General features: G+C 37.5%; 1 protein-coding gene across 5 annotated transcripts; it reads right to left on the bottom strand.

Moving 5' to 3' along the window:
• Window positions 1-4128: 4128 nt before the first annotated feature.
• slc5a1 (solute carrier family 5 member 1) lies at window positions 4129-17468 on the bottom strand. 5 transcript variants are annotated; one of them, XM_034709098.1, is made up of 17 exons: window positions 17202-17467; window positions 15242-15286; window positions 14160-14453; window positions 13519-13590; window positions 12708-12812; window positions 12375-12434; window positions 11953-12057; window positions 11755-11860; window positions 11296-11376; window positions 10425-10633; window positions 9720-9855; window positions 8387-8494; window positions 8149-8299; window positions 7894-8062; window positions 4846-5061; window positions 4612-4717; window positions 4129-4525 (listed from the first exon to the last, which is right to left on the bottom strand). In XM_034709098.1, the coding sequence occupies exons 2-17, from the start codon at window positions 15275-15277 to the stop codon at window positions 4311-4313; spliced, it is 2169 nt and encodes a 722-aa protein (XP_034564989.1). In that variant the 5' UTR covers window positions 15278-15286; window positions 17202-17467; the 3' UTR covers window positions 4129-4310. The 5 variants fall into 5 exon arrangements, with proteins under 5 accessions (XP_034564989.1, XP_034564992.1, XP_034564991.1 ...); XM_034709101.1 differs by having other exon boundaries at window positions 14160-14361; XM_034709100.1 differs by having other exon boundaries at window positions 14268-14453; window positions 17202-17466.
• Between the last annotated feature and the right edge of the window lie 110 nt (window positions 17469-17578).

Here is a 17578-nt window from a genome sequence, read left to right as displayed (position 1 = left end):
TCAGCAATTGATCAATAAATGTCATTATAATGCAATACAACTAAATTCGAAATTTCCATTGGGCCTCTAGGTCCTATGAACCTAAGGAAAAGGACAGATTTTTAAAGTTTAGGGGAAATGGAAAGCACAGCAGAGGGTGTTTTTGTTGAAGGACCAAAAACCAAACAAGCTGTTATTATAAAGTGTTTGCAAATGTCAGAGGGCCAAAAAACATGACAAAAATGTGTGTGTAGGAGGTTTACAGCCATGAACTCATGAGGCTGTTAGGTTTATGGTGGAGTAAGTCAAGGTCTCTGCTCGTCCTGGAAGAATTTTCTCATCTGTGTTGTAAGAGGTGAAGTGCAGTTCAATGGGAGTTATAACTAACTAAAGATCTGCGTTATTGTTGCTGCTGGGGCTATGAGGCATGTCACATGCATGAGAGGGCCCAACCTCCCCTGAGGCATATGCGTATACCTTTCAACAAGGTCTGATTTGTTCTTCTCCTGTTCAGTTAGTAAACTGTTAGAATGAGGTGATCATATTATGTCATCAAAGAAATACTTGTGATGACACTTGCTTGGTATTTTGTTTAGGTGAAATGTAACAAAGAGGTAGCAGACAGTCTTTTAAGGCCCAAACCTAGACCAAAACATGCAACATCGTGACTGCATTCATTCAAACATCAACATTTACAACTGTAAATGCTTTGCGTTTTTTTTCATTACATTTAGGCATTACTGAAGTACAATGCAAGAAAATTAAGTATAACCCAATCTCATGCAGAATGTACCAGTATTCCCTATTGAAATACATCTAGACTTTTTGAAGTTGCAGGAGTCTGAAAAGGGAAAAAAAAGTGGCCTAGCTTACAACAAGGACTGCTGAGACCCCTGAGTTCCTCAGACCTGATCCAGAGACTATAACTGCCTACACAGCAGCTTATACTGTGATTTAATTGTAGCTATAGCAGTCCTATTCTCACATGCACAGAGAGACCTATTATGATATGATATAATATGATGTGACAATTTAGTGTGACAAATATAACACATAAATAACTTTACATAAGGATTTAAGAAATGCTTATCTGACACTATAACAATAACTAATGAACTTTTTATAAACAAAGAGATGCCAACAGCAGTACTCATGAAGTCCACATGCAAAAATGTTGTGAATGGAACACTGTACACTTTCAGTACGCTGTGTAAACTCAGTATCTCTAGTGTATTATTGTAATGTGGCACTTTTACCACTAGGGGCTGCTCTGCTTTACATAAGTTTATGTGAAATATGCCATACAGTTTAATAAACTCTGACGTCTTACAACACAAATAGCAGCTTATTAGGGTGTCTTTTTTTCCTTGTGATGAAATCATTTCAGAGATTTCTTGATAATTTTTCAACATGGACACAGTTTGAGGACTCATTGGCAAAATATGGCACTCTTGTGGCTGGTACAAGCTTTACACTTACTTGACTGCTAAAATGCAGGTAACAAATTATTTTTTATTCACCCTTCATGTCATTGGAAACAACCAGGGCAGGAAACTGGACAACAAATATGGTAAGAATATCAGTTTTCTTCACATAAAAACGGTAAATAGTGATAATTGTTCATTTTTAAAACATCTTGAAACTATTTACAGTATGTACCTATCCTCTTTGTCAGCATGGGTCAAGTAATAGGAGAGAACGAAGCTGGAAAAAAAAGAAAATTACGATTTCTTTATGGAAGAAAGCATAAACTGGCTAAATTTTTTTTTTTGATAAATACATTTTTCAAAGCTTGTCTTCAACCAGCTACAGTCGTTACACATATATGCATATCATAATCACCTGAGTCTGTTTGCAATTTTGAAAGAATTCAAAAGATGTCTGTCTCCTCATTACTCATCCCAGAGAGTAAAAGTGTCTGCCAGGTGGTGTTTGGGTTCTTACTCTAAAAAAACTGTTCTGCCTGTTGAGAGAGAGACAAGCCTGCATGTTGACATTTGACAATAGTTTGGTATATTCAGTTGCCACACAGGCTAGACAGAATCAGTGCAAGATTAATGATTTGGACTGATATAAAGTAATGTGCCGCCAGTGGGGGAATATAAAAAGAAAGAAATAACGCTGCAAAGGACAAAGAATGCAAGTCCAAGGCAAGAGCCATAAATGATTCAACTGTGATGCACATATATTCAAGGCCTACATAAACACTTGGTGTACATTAACCACATTCAGTGATAACAGCCAGATAGCATGTGAATTAGAACGGTAAGGGCTTTCAGTAAATCAAGGAATAATGCCATAATAATTGTCACTTTGCATTTATTGCACAGAAAGAAAATATATATATCATTTGATCAAGTTTTTATTTTCTGCCTTTTTCATTTTGATCTTTACTAAACTGAATTGAAAATAATCTAATTTCATAATTAAGTAATTCCAAATGTCTCCCACATCCATTGTTACACCAGCAAGTGTCCTGTACAGTTCAAAGATGTTTTTTTCAATTGTTTCAGTTAATTATTTCATTCAACAATTTAAATTCCTGTGATTGAAATCGCTTAGTATTCCCAAGCTTGGTATGGGTGCGGATAAAACTGGCGGGCTGCTGATGCTGTCATATCAAAGTGCAAAGCCTACTGTGGGCATCATGCATGATACCAGCTGCTACGGGCAGCGTGAGGCAGGAATTTCAGAACTGAGAGGTAAAAAGTAAATATTTACCGTGTTTATTTAATTTATGTACTGTGGACTATTATGAAAGAGTGGCAGGTTTATAATCTGATTTCATAGTAGTATTTTGGCTGCACCGGTGCAGGGCACATTGGAGGAAGTAGGTGTCAAAGGCTCAATAGGACCTGCAGAAGAGGAGTCCTATCCCTCAAGACCCCAAAGAGGTTCCTCAAACAACAGAGGTCCAAGTATAGTTGTACAGAGAAGGTTGGTTGTGTAAATGATGTTTGTCATCAAACTTGTAACCAAACTATGCATTGCGCTATGGTCCCATGGTGTAATTCCAGCTACTATCTCATAGCTGTAGCATTTGCAGGCCTCAGTTTCAAATACATTTTCAGGCAAAAATAGAAAGACGTGTGTTTTTCTTTGTCATTCAAGCCTCAATAACTCAATATCAGGTGCAGCTACAGTGACTGATTGATTTTGGGACAAGCTTCAGAGTGTTTTCTTCAAAAGAAGGCTTTGTTTTTTCCTCTCCTCCAAATGATGAAAGAACAACATTCAATTTCCTTCTGTATGCCTGGAGTCATTTTTTGAAGAAGTAATAAAAACAAACCACTAGAGGGCAGCAAAAGGTTAGACAATGCTCTGTAAATCACAACCATTTGTCCCTGACATGTTTTTATTCATTAACACCTAAAACAACATTGAGTAAGGTGCACCGATTTAAGGAGTGACAGCTCTCATGGACTTTGAGCACTCATTACGATAAGGCTTAGGCAGAACGAGGTAGCAAGTACAGTCATTACAGGGAATCTTAAATCTTTGATCTTGTCTTTTAAACCCACATGTGTTATGGATCAAAGGTACTTTAAAATATTTGTGTTTAATAAGTTACATCTGTAGTTATGGTTCAAGGCAATATCAGGGTTTTAAACAAAAAAAAAGAACTACATCAAGTTTTTTCCAGAAACTAGAAAATGCCTGAGACATAAGGAACCATTTTTCCGGTGACTATAAGGAGTTGAGTTGAATCACAATGACAGTCTTTATAACAAATTTTTACAGATATCACAGCTTATCCTCATAGTGTACTGATATTTTTATCCGGTTCACATGAATCAAGACTTGTGGCCGAGAGTAAAATACAAAATTTACGCTCTTCTAAGTAGCACACATGCTCCTTTTTCAACTTGAGCCAGCCTGCAGCTCCATTAATCAGCTGATCTCATTAAAGTAGTCACTCTTGCCCTTTTTCTAACAGAAAAGCAACAGTAAAGACAAGAAATAAAATCCATAGGTTACACTGGAAGACCAAAAATGTTGCATGCGTTAGGACATCATGCAGACAGAGAGGCTAAAAGGTTACAAGTGTAATAAAGTTTACTGGTTTTCTGTAAAGTTAACCACAATGAAAGATTCCTTAAATTCTTGTATAACCTTAAAGGGCTTAAATCATATCAGATTCTAGACAGATTTGTACGTCACAAAAGTATATTTTATGTCATTGAGAAGTTCAGTAGCCACATGGCTATGATGATACAGTACAGCAAGGTTTACAAGATCTAATTATCAAAAGTGTAGGAGCATAATTTACATGAATCTAAAATCCTCTCAATTAAATATAGATTACAGTATCTGAGAGTGACTTATGTCAGTTAAGCAAAGAAACCATGGCAGAAAACGGCCACACAAAGGAGGATAATGGCATTTGCATTCACAATGTTCCTCCATAATGGCACCTCTGAGGTGTCTGTGAGCTGCTTCTGCAGCTCCGCCTGCTCCTCTTCACTCAGCTTGGGGCCTTTTTGCTGCTCTAGGCCGCAGAAGCCCATCACTGCCTTTTTGCAACAGCCTGGCTCCTCTCCTTGTTCTGTGAGGAAAGAAACGTGGGCAGTGAGGAAAATCTGCTTCTATGCGTGTGTGTATACTGTATGTTTCCAAATGTCTGCTAATTACCTTCTATTTCCATATCATCGGAATTATTAGTATCAACCCAGTCATCCTTTTCAAGGTCCACCCTCTCGTCTGTTATGTTCCTGAGACTCCAGCACAGTCGATACAACTAGGCAAAAAAAAGACAACAATTGGGAACATACTTATTATTTATGAGGTTTGCTCAGTATTCCGGTGAGTGGCCATGTTTTAGGGTATGAATGATTCATCCAGCCTTATTTCACAGCAGTCACGTACATGCTTGTCATCAATGGGTTTGGTGATGAGAGAGACTGTCAGGATGATGATACAGGAGATAACAAACAGGATGATGGAGAAGTAGAGATAGTGGACTCCACATATGATGGTGGGACAGTTACTGGGGCTAACACAGCTGCCTGTGCCATAAGCAAACTCTGCGATCATCCTGGACAGGCCGATGCCAAGGCCAATCACAAGTCCCCAAAAAGCTCCCTGAGGAAAAAGAAGAAAAATACAGTCAGTTTAAATGAAGCAAGAGCAAGAGTCTACAGCTGTGGAAGCAGCAGACTTGAAGTCTCGGTTAGCAGACTGATGTCTTTAATTAAGTGCTAACATTAGCATTTTAGCATGCCCAAAACTCTGTCTAACTCATGCTTACTTCATTCCCCACCTTACTTTAGCAATGTGAGGAACCTAGTATCAATTAGTTAGCATTAGATCTGAGGGTGATGGGTATGCCACTAGTTTCACAGGTAACAACGTATTAGACAACTTTTTTGAAGAACTATTACAATATTAAATCAATACTTAATGACAAACTATCCGATAATTTTCAGAGACATTTAATTCAAAACAGCTCTTAAGGACGCCTTTAATCAAACCCTGTCATTAATGGCCCCTGAATAAGATTTCTTGGAACCATATTAAGCAAACAAATAACATGTAATAAAGATATGAAATTAAAAATATGTACTGTATATAGCAGGCTAAATAATGGCAGTTATAATTAGCAAAAAAAGTGGAAGCTGGAGCATATGGAAAAATAAGCAAAGGCAGTGACAGTAGCTTCATTTCTTAGGACACCAATCATCTGACGTTTATTACTTTGGTGCCTTGGCTTTGTAATTATGCCAATCAAAAGGGAAAAAATAACAATCTGTGGCTCATTACAAACATCAGATCATATTACGCTTGTGAATGTTATCTAACTATTTTATGACTTGACTTTTGCCTTATGATCAGACGGCTCAATGAGGCAAGAAGGCACAAACAAAGAGATGTTACCAAGGACCTTTGACCTGTAGCTACTCAAGATCTTTATAACAGACAGCATCTGAGCAGGGGCCTGTACTACGAGCAGGATTTGAGGTAAGCCTGGTCACTTCAGGGTTAACTCTGGGTTTTCAGTACTTTCAAGGTGGTTCACTTCTTACTAGATCGCCATGGTACCTTGTGCTGAACACCAATCTAAAGGCTCAGTTTACTGCTGGTAATAGTTTGCAATGTCTGTCTGATAATACAATTCTTCGGTCAAGACTTAAAAAAATAAAAATATCAATAAAGAATGAATGGTTTGACATTGGACACAAATTCTTGATTCCAACATGACCAATCCTTGTGACTCTAGCAATCCCCTAATTAAATCACCACCAATAAATCAAACTTTGTGGCTACCAAATGTATCGTCATGAAATGTAGTAGAGACATTTGTTTTCTTTCTCATTCAGCTATAATCACTTTCATAGGTAGAGGAAAGCACTTTTTTTCTTTGCCTATCCATAGTCATCCTCCATCCTCACAACCCTGAGAATGTGGAAACGAAGAAAACCTCTACACTGTTTTCTGTAGCCCTCCTACTAGGAAAACATAACTTCTTTGCGATTTTGATTTTCTCCTGTAGTGATGTAACAACAGGAGGGATTTGCATAGGCAGGCATGCATAAACATTCCCACTCTTTGAGCATTCCACTGTCCCCTGCAGTATTTTGGTTTTACATCAGTGTCATAGAATCAAGATGTAAAAAGTTAGAGCCAGACATGCCATTTGCTCTGTTATTGATTATAAAAACCAACACAAATGTTATTATTCTGTCCCAGCATCGGACGCCCAAAGAAAACAGTATGCTTTCTATTTTATGCCGCCTACAGTTATTGCTCATTTGTTTGTTTGTGCCAACTACATCCCCTTGGACTGCTTCTACATCAAGAATGGACCACATGAAAGGTGCCACTCAGAGACACGCTGTTGTGTGACTAACATATTTACACACACCAAACATGAACACGTCTGCCATCATCAGATCATCATATTTTACAAACTCAAAGCAAAATATGATATTAGAAAAATATGAAGGTGTGCAAAATGAAATGCTGCATTAATTAAAAAATGATTACTTATACTATAATTTTGCCATCATTAGTGCATGTTAGATCTCACTAAAATTACCACTTTCTTCCCTGAAACAGAATTTTTGCTCCAATGTATCCCTGCGGTGTGTAAGACAGGTTGAGACTTAATTTTTCAGGTGCAGCCCCTAGCAGTATCATTAGTGTATAATTGCAGAAATGTAATGCTCTGGTGTTAGCCTGTTACAGTTCTGTTGAAGTATGATATCTGGAAAGCACAATTGCTAACTTTCATTAACATTATTCTCAATCAAAGTCATATCAGCTCACAGCGCTCCATGATCAAGCAAATTGATTGGTCAGTAGGCCGACTTTTCTACAAACATTCTGCTTCTTCATTCGACTTTACCACTCTGCAACCCCTCAGACAACCTTCACGAAGCCAATCAGCACAGTACCTCACTATCATCGCATCTCCGTCCACTCAGATCACTGCATGGATAATCAAGCTAGAAACTGAGAGGCTGCAGGGCCTTCATAGAGGCTAGGTTTGTGATTTTTTTTGTAACTGAATTCAAAACATTACTTAACACACAACAAGGATGCAGGGATACAACAAGGAACAACTGGAAATTCAACTATATGGAACCTTGAAGATCCCTGGATTCTTTAATAAGTGTCATTGACAGGCAAATGTTTCTGTTCCTACAGAAGTTTGGTTCCCATTAGCCTCAGTTATACTCTATGTTTTGTGCTCATCAGCAACGTAAGTGTCATCCCAAAGAGAGATAATAAACTTCTTAAACCTGCTTTACATTAGCATGTAAGTATTGAGTGCAGGCTAGCATGATTATTTTAGTACTTAGCTCAAACACTTCTGTTTAAGGTACACTTTCAGATTTGTTCTAACAGAAAACAAATGACATTTTCTTAGAAGAGAAGTGTGTAAATTAAAAGGGGATTGAAGAGAAAACTTACAGATTCATTGACACGTTTGCAGAAGATGGCCAGCATGAATACTGCTGCGATGGGTGGTGTCAGGTAGCTGGTGATGGACTGAATGTAGTCAAAGAGCTGACCACTCTGGGCTGACTGCACCACAGGGATCCATGCAATGCTCACGCCAATCAGGCCCAAGATAAACACTCTACACACACGTGGAGAAAGTTTCAGTCAGGCACATACACATAATCATAATCAATTACATCAAACTGATTCCGAAAGGTGTTTTACCTGCCAGCTATCATGAGTTCCTTCTCACTGGCCTTGCTACGAATCTTAGTATAGATGTCCATGGTGAAGAGAGTACTGGCACTGTTAAAGATGGAGGTGAGTGAACTCATCAGGGAGGCCAACATCACTGACAGCATCAGACCTCTTAGGCCTAAAAAAGTTTGAAAAACTGATTATAATTACAGAGGATTACTTGAAGAAAGGCTGCAATCTTAGCCCATTAGACAAAGACACCCACCATCTGGCATCAGATCCACCACCAGTTTGGGATACGCGATGTTGGTGCAGCCCACACTGGCCCCACAGTAATTTTGACATTCTTCTGGGTCCACACATGCCACCACATCTAGAATAAAATGAAGAAGATCAGAAGGTTAAAAACCACCATTATGTAAGAGGTAAGATGTAAGATGTGCTTGAACTCAAATGGTACTTCATCACATCAGTCATATTAGAAACACTTAGAGGACACTCAGACTGATCAAACAGGAGCTCATTTTTCTTTGACATGCAAATAGGCCATTGCAGCTACTGTATATGTCAAGATATGCTTCCCAAATTCTGAAAATGATGTAAAATTGAAGTTGTGGCCAGTTGAAGCATAATTATCTCAGCTGTGCATTTATCAGGCATTATTTACAGATCAGATTATTTGATATCATACTGTACATGTGGGCAAACCAGAAAATACTTTGTTATAACATGTACAAGAATTAAATTCTTACACCTCACTTACTTATCAAATATGTCAGTCTGGTATCATAAATAGATGTTATAATTTTAATTTTAATTTTTTAGCCTACATGACATCCATCTACAGGTTACATGTAAATCAGGCTGGCAGTTTCCCCCCAGTCCTGTTGACAAACCAACACAACCAAAAACCAAGTCTCTCAAAAAATGCTGCTGCTAGAGTTTTAACAGTGATGAAGAACACAGATCACATCACTCCACTTCTGAAAATGTTGCACTGGCTATCTGTTTCTTTTAGAATGGATTTTAAAGTTATTTTACTTGTTTATAAAGCTCTACACAGCCTCGCTCCTCCTTACATTGCAGATTTTATTTTATTTTATGTTCCTGTCAGGTCACTGAGGTCTTCGAATGCTTCCCTTTTAAATGTTCATCATGTGTCCCACATAGGAACCTGAGAGAGTTCTCTGTTTTAATGCACCGAAACTCTGGAACTCTCTGCCTTTGGATGTTGAAACTGCAAATGCTCTCTTAACACACTTAAGAACTACCTCATTAATCTGGCTCTCACAAAATATTTTATTTTTGGTATTTATTTGGTTTTATTCAAATTTTACAGTTTTGTATTATTCTTTCAGACTTTTAACAGTTTTACTCTATGATTTTAATTATTCATTCTAACTATTTTATTAAAATGTATTTTTCTTATATTTGTATTTTCTTATTATTTAAACAGTTTCTGTCCATGTATCCTTTTTAACCCTCTTTGACTGTGAAGCCCTTTAGGCTCTGTGCTTCTGAAAGGTGCTATATAAATAAAGTTGAGTTGTGTTGAGTACTGGCTGCATGAAATGAACAGAAACCCCAGACACACTCACCAGGATAGAGGATCCTACTGATCATCCCGGGGAAAACCATGAGGAACATTGGCAGCAGCTTCAGGTAACCACATAAGATACAGCCTGCTTTAACGTGAGATAGATTCTTAGCAGAGAGGCAGCGCTGAACAATCACCTGAAACACAATAACAACATATTACAGATGGAAAAGGTCAGTCGTGGCAAGATGGATAACAGATATGTTTTAGCTGACTCAAACTTTGACTTGGAGATGTATCACTTTGTATCTGGTTTAACTTAACATAGTTGGATTAAAAATACAACCCTGAAGCCAAAGACGATAATAAAATATTTCAGATTAATTCCCTTTTTTGTTAATCGAACAGGCATAGAGTAGGCTAGGACGCCACAATTAAAACATAAATCTTGTTTTCCACTAAAGTCATGCAGAAGTTCACGTTAATCTTATCAGAGTCTCCTGAGGTGCATTAAGGTCTGACTAAAAGCACTGACATCCTCTTACAGCAACACCTGAGTACGCTTGAGTGACTAAGGCAAAAACAGGCAAGATAAAGGTACGTAAATGGAGTGTAAATGGGTGGTGATCAATTGAATGAGTTCTTTGTGTGTATGCTTATGACCATGGATAGACACTAGTTGTTACAAATACCTGCCACTAAGTCAGCACAAGCAAAGTATCCTCACAATGACAACAAAACAGTCCCTCCAAAATGCTTGACTGACCTGATCTGTGCACCAGTACCAAGTGGCCTGGATGGTGAGTCCAAACACGAGGCCAGGCCACGGCAGATCTCCTGTGATTGCGTCTCTGAAAATATGGAAGGAGTCCGACCGAGGCTCATAGCACTCTTTCTTGTTGCCTCCTGTAATGGCGGGCGTGGCCAACATGTAGAGCCTCTGGAACTCTGAATAGCCTCCCACCTCATTAAAAGCTGAAAATAATGTGTTCAAGTTAGACTTACTTAGGCAATATCACCCCAGAGGGAATGCTGTTGGATCAGTGAATAACAGGATGGCTGTGAAGACATCTGAGGCCTTGGGCCAAACATAATTATAGTCATGCTAATATTCAGTTCAGAAGCACAACATCAAGGGTGATATTGCTTTTATACAACAGTTCTACAAGCCACTTGTGTTAGTAAAAATGAATGCACCCAATCAGATCATTAGTTGTTGTCTTTTTCATCATTCATCTTGTCCCCACAGCACACCTTGTTATGAAACTTGACTCCAAACGGACTACTGCCAACATTTTAGCGCAATCTTGCTACTTTGGGATTTGATTGGGATTGTCTACATGTTACTGCAGTACAGCTACAGACCAATATTCATGCAACAAGTCCATTGACAATTGCTTCGCTGACAAAGAATAGTTGTGGAAACATTAATGCTATTCAGCACTCCAAAAGCAGAGAGATAAGTATTAGTGTTAGAACTCTTAGTGCTGTTTTACTGTACTCTATATCATCCATCACAGATTTCCTCTTGTCCAATCCAGTTAAATTAATATTTGCTCTAAATCATACTTGAACAATTTTATGTCATAACATGATCTTGAGATTAAAAAGGATAGAAAAGGAAAATACCATATTACCAAAGCCCATGAGGATGAATGATCCAACAACCATGATGATAGTCTGCAAGGTGTCCGTGTAGATCACAGCTGCTAATCCACCTAAGATACAACATGTGATGTTACTATACATTCATACATCTCCACTCAAAATCAAACTATGTATCCCCCTCAGATGAGTTATTGGTGTTATGTAAGTGGTCTCCAACTGATCATCCTAACAAGCAAATCTAAAGTTCAGCTGTATGAACATTATTACAAAACAGCAACAGAAGGCCATTTCCTGCTTATCGCGGTTTATGGGCAATTAACCACAACAACATACAGCAGATAAACTAGCCATGTCTACACAGAGTGTGAAGAAGACTTTACCCCCAGTCCTGATGCCACTTATACTATAAAAAAAGATAAGACTTCTACTTTATGAGTGATCTGTGGATTCAGCGGAAAAGGAAGTGAATGCATCCTAAGCAGACAGACCTGTAACAGTGTACAGCGCTGTGATCATTAGTAGCATGATTACAGCCAGGTAGATATTCAACCCAAGAGCCTGGTTGATAAAAATGGCACCGGAGAACATGTCCGCCTGAGTAGAGACACATTTTTTTATTAATTACAATTCTGCCACAATGATGAAACAGTCTCCATCCCTGAAGGTTTGAATGTGATGTGACTTACTGAGATCTTTGTGAAGACATAAAGGAAGAGGGAGAGCACAGAGAGGTAGATGCGAATACGCTGGCCTCCAAACCGCTTCTTCAGGTATTCAGGCATGGTGACAATCTGAACATATCAATGAAAATTAGATCTTTATTTGTTTTTGGTTTTTATGACTTGTATTCTTCAGTCATTCTGTTTTTAAGATGCCCTCATATTTTTTCATTGCTCAGTAATGGAAAAGTTAAACATTAATAGTAACACATACTTAATAGTTTTGCCTTTTAAGTTGCATAACTGAAAGTCACAGCCACAGGGGTATTATGGTTCAGCTGTGAACTTGGCATGTTCCTTTATGAGGTTATAAATAGTGAGGGAGACTTCACATTTATTTCAAGAGATTAAGATGTTTGATATGTTCTGCAAGTGTTTTCTTTCTTCACCCCTGCTTTGATGTAGATTGGCACAAAAAGCCATCCAAGGATGACGACCACTACAAGAGCCTGAAACACAAATGCAAAAAAACAAGGTCAAAACCATAGACTGTATAAATTAGGTCAAAACACATGAATATCAATTAAACCATTACTTAAAACACTACTCTAAAGGAACTAAGAAAAAAACAATTATGCTGCTGTGTTTCTGTCCATCCATGACCTGCAGACTTATCAGCTCACCCGACAGAGATAAGTGAAAATATCTCTGACACAGGTTAAATATATATTTGTGGAAGAAGTGATAATGGTGAAACTGGTCCATCAACATGGATAACTCACATTCCATTCAAATCCACCGATGGCGAGTCCTCCTGCTGCAGCAGTCCCTGCAATCCCCACAAAGTGGCCACTGCCGATGTTGCTGGCAAAGAGTGAAGCTCCAATCTGTGGAAATCATTGTTATATTAATTATCTTATACATGCTGCGTTTTTCATTACTATTTTTGAGTGCGTTTGCTTATAAGAAATGCAAAATGACAAAGTGGGCTGGGGGATGAATCTCCTTCTGTCAAACTGTGGAGAACACTGATATCTGATGTTGTCACTTTAGAGGATATGAGATACTGTATTGAAGGAAGGTCTCATCTTTTTTTATGAGAAAATAGTATAAACCTCTGCATTTATTGAATATTAAGTGTAGTTTGGCATGAAGATGATTGAACAGGCTCAAGGAATTTCAATTTCAACACCACTGTTTATTATAAAGTATCCTGCTGGCTTGATAGACAGTAGGTGTGATCCCTGAAACAACTTTGTAAGTGCTTTGTAAAAGTGTTCTTAGCCGTATAGTTTTCACCTTGAAAAATCTGTTTCATTTGTTTTTTTCAATGCCCAGGAAAGAAATTGCAAAACAGAGTTAATCAAGAATTTATACAGCAAATCACAAAACCTGATGTTGCACAAAGTGCTTCCAATGATTCAGTGCATCATTCATACTATCAGTACGCACAGTAATAAAAGTTATCAGTCAGCATTTGTGTCTGCTGCCATCATTTTCTTTATGGCTGATCTGACTTGCTTGACTGGAGGAATAAGGCAAATCCATATCTCATCAAGAATTTTTGGGACTTTCAAAGAGCTAGACACTCACCGGCCACCACACCATACTCCTCCCAGCCAGGAAGAAGCCCCCGACTGTGGACCTGTTGGTGCGGACCATAGCCTGAATGGGAAAATAGTATATCTCAGAAAATCTATAATTGTGTTTGTGCAAAACATTAACAGACTCATAAACTATTGTAACAACTCAACCAATTTGAGCCAATGGTTACATTTCATTTTACGTTGCAAGAGCCTTAAAAGTGATAAAATCAAACAACAGTAAACAATGAAAAGAATGTTTAAATAAAATGGTGCTCATAGAGAATCTGATTTAACTTTAATTTTCATTTTCAGATGTAGAAGTACTCTGATCTGCCATAAAACAATTACGATCCAGATTGTTAAATGATGAGCTTTGATTGCACAGTATCAGTCCATCTCATTTACTCTTTAATGCTGTGCAAAAGTGTCACATTTCTGAACTAAGAGACCTCTTATTCTACCTCATAACCATTATGAATACTTCAACAAATACAAAATAATACATTTTCTTTCATGGCTTAATGCTGATATTTTAAAGTTTAAAGGTTGCATGAACTACCAATGTCAGAACTTTAAAACTGGACAGTAGTTAACGATTTACAGGCAAGAGGGATTTGAACATTTCAGTAGAAAGATTAAACAACTCACCCATACTCCTACACCCAAGACAACCAAAAAGTAAATCACAATAACAGAGATATCAGCTGCGTTGTTAAGAACCACGGTACTTGTGTTCTTTAATGCATTGCTCCTTACGTAGGAGAATCCAAAATAATCAGAAGACATTTTGCCGAGAGGGTGACCAGAGGACACGAGTGCTGCTGGAGTCGCTCCCCTTTGACTGAAGCACCTGCAGTGACACTTAGAGAGAGAGAGAGAGAGAGAGAGAGAGAGAGAGAGAGAGGAGAGAGAGAGAGAGAGAGAGGGGGGAAAGGATTGGGGCTGTGAGGGGATGTCCAACATAAAATGTATGTTAGTCTAAAAAATAACAATATTGTGTTTGATTGAAAGTGTAACTGAACATTGTTGATTTTAGACGGTAAAATAAATGTGTAAAAATGTGTAACCTTTCAGCAAATAACCTTGTTAATGATCAACGGACAAGGAAATACCATAGGTAAAGAGACGTGTGCATTTATAACCAAAACCTTCAGACAAACTCTATAATGGCTGCATCATAATTAATTTAAAACTTTTCAATATAATTTGGGAAAAATAATGTTCAGGAATTTTGAAATGGCATTTGGTCACTGTATTTTGACCTATAAAAGCTCTGTAACATGTTCCTTATCTGCCCCCTCAATGCCCCCTTGACTTGACAACTCTGTCAATAAATAAAATTGACAAGTACAGTTGTAGATTACATATCCTGCTGATATTTTGAGTGATTTTGTGCAATTTCCTAATTTTTGTACACACAGTAGCAGAGTAATCCAGGAAATAGGGCACTACTTTCTAACTGTTAACTTGTTTTATTTGAAAAAAATCTAAGATAAAAGTCCAAGAATTCCTTTTAATTATTAAATAGGCTTACCAGCAAGGAAGTAATTCCTCATTTACTGTAACTCTATCACAAATTTAAAGCACTCAACCCCAACCTAACCCCACCCATAGATAACACTAACTGTTGCATTTGGTTCTTAAAAACATGAGTGTGTATTTTGATGTTAATTATTCATTAAAGTGACTTTTCTAAGGTAGGCACTGATTTAAAAAAGAGGATCACTAACGTTATTATGGAGGTATAATCCACCCGGCAAAGGCATATCTCATTCCTGAGGAAACAAACACACATTTTTTTAACATGTAAATGAAGCACAGATGATGGCCACTAGGTGTCTCTGCAGGCTAGTCAAACTTACCTGAGCATGACTATAATGAGCTAATACAAATGAGCCACAGATATTTAAGAGTATAGTATGTACTGATAAAAATGTTAAAAAAATAATAAGATATTAATGGAACATTTACAATAGCAAACCTGGTCCCATTGAAGTAAGTTTTTGTAAAGTGTGGTTGATCTGTAAGCATCTTTATTACAGGATTAACCCAGTTTGAAATTTAACAAATATTGCTCAGCAGTTTGTTGATTTGGCCATGCAAATTTAACATTTCAATTATCTCTGTTTCTTAATTTAGCCCTGTAAATTTCCACCTGAAATGAAAAAAAGCATGTACATACTTGAGTATTGTATAAGATTGTTTTCCTTGGGTATTTTCTGTCTCACCACATCCCATAGTGATAAATCTGATTTTGTTTCTCATTTTAACTTGTGAGACAAAATAGAGAAATGTGATCTAATTGCTCCCAAGTGATCCTTTGGAGCAACAAAGACAACCAAAAAGAGACGAGACTTCTATGTGACAACCATGATGATGACCATGTATGTATATGGGCGGCAGTGCCACCACGCTACAGGCTTTCAGTTAAAATATTACACTAAAAAGGGGATACTGTTGAAAGTTTCAAAGTTTTTGTGAATATTTTCTTATACAAGGCCAAAGGCAGCGTCACCAGATGATTAACTCAACTGTTGAAAATGAAAACTCAGAAATACTTATTTTACCACTATACAAAACAGAATCAAGCAGAAAATCCTCAACAACTGGCATCTAGATCCATCCCTGGAAAATGGAAAAATCAATGTGTTATTGTTGTTTGAGCAGTCCAGTTGACTGTTTTAGCTGAGTGAGGGTATATATAATGAGTCACAGAGACATGTGTATATAAAACACATATCTACATCTCAAAAATGTATACTCCTATAGTCTATTTCATCATGGTGCTGATATTTTCATAATATAAGACATATACTGTATGTGGCACCTTCTGTTTATTCGGTTATTGAGACATACTTAAGAGCTTGAACTGCATTTATCTTACATCTTAGAAAGAACATCTGTGAGACTTTTTTTAAGCTCAGGCTTACTGAACCTTCATAATGTGACAAATCTGAGAGCTTGCACTAGTCTCATATGTCCTTCAGCTGAGGTCTCAGAAAGAGACAACTGTAAGTCATATAAGAGAACGCAAACAGGACTCTCTGTGAGACTGAACCAAATTAATTTCCCAGGAATCAAAATTAAGACAAGGTAGAAAATAGACCACATCTCCTTTTGGTCTCATCATAGATTTTACTTTGCTATACGATTTATGAGGGAATTTTCTTAATATAACTCCTTATTTATTTGACTGGCAGCTGTTTTGAAGATTCAAGTTATCGTTGCTGTATTCTTACAAAAAAGGAATATCCCATGTGTAGATAGAGATAATGCCATTAAGGGAGCCTTTGGATGCAATAAGATACCCAAGGTAGTTGGGTATCTTACCGCATCCATTTTGATTGGAATTTTTGACCACAGGCCTCATTAATACAGGATTGAGTAATCCAATAATATTATTCACATCATTCTGTAATGGACACATCTGCATGTGAACTTTTACTGTTCATAATCTATACCTAACTATATTCTGATACCAACACTAATATATTTTTACCAAAGTAAAATGCTGAATCAGAGATCTGAAATTTGATCTGTATTTCTTAACACTGTGGTACTGCAGTTAAAGATCTACAGGTGTCAAAATTCCCTGCATACAGCACTTTACCTAGACAGGTGTTTTATCTCATAACCTGAATAGACCTCTTTTATTTGGTTGTGTTGAACCACTATTTTCACTCGTCCTACCTTATAAAGTTTAGTGAAATAGTGAAGTTTGGTTCCGAGTTGCAAGACCATGGCTGTTAAATATAATTTATGTCCTGTTTTGACTGACTTCATCCAAACTGCAGCTTTCAGCTGGCCCTGGCATCGACGAGGAAAATTAAGAGGTACAATACAAATATTGAAAGTCTTGCAACAAACAGCAGCTATTTCAGAAGAATAGAAGAGACACCCAAAGTAAATGTCTACTATTCCAACGAAGCAAATACGTCTCTATTCCTGGTTTTTCACGAATATAGGCCTACGTAGTTTCAGTCAGATGAGTCATGACCATTCAACCTGGGGATTTGGGAGGGGTATTTTTTCTGTTGTTGCATTTGACAGAATAAAAAAAACATTCA

The sequence above is a fragment of the Notolabrus celidotus genome, chromosome 19 (assembly GCF_009762535.1).
Source record: "Notolabrus celidotus isolate fNotCel1 chromosome 19, fNotCel1.pri, whole genome shotgun sequence".
NCBI classification, from domain to species: Eukaryota; Metazoa; Chordata; class Actinopteri; order Labriformes; family Labridae; genus Notolabrus; species Notolabrus celidotus.
Note: the sequence above shows the minus strand (reverse complement) of the source record. Positions and strands in the feature narration are given on the sequence as shown.

What these genes read in the sequence shown, in the direction of transcription:
- slc5a1 (XM_034709098.1), bottom strand. Translation starts at nt 15,277, where the DNA reads ATGCCTTTGCCGGGTGGATTATACCTCCATAATAAC. An exon ending in GGAGTATGGTGTGGTGGCCG is followed by an intron (nt 12,813 to 13,518) that starts GTGAGTGTCTAG and finishes TGATTTCCACAG; the next exon opens with ATTGGAGCTTCACTCTTTGC. An exon ending in TCGGTGGATTTGAATGGAAT is followed by an intron (nt 12,435 to 12,707) that starts GTGAGTTATCCA and finishes TTTGTGTTTCAG; the next exon opens with GCTCTTGTAGTGGTCGTCAT.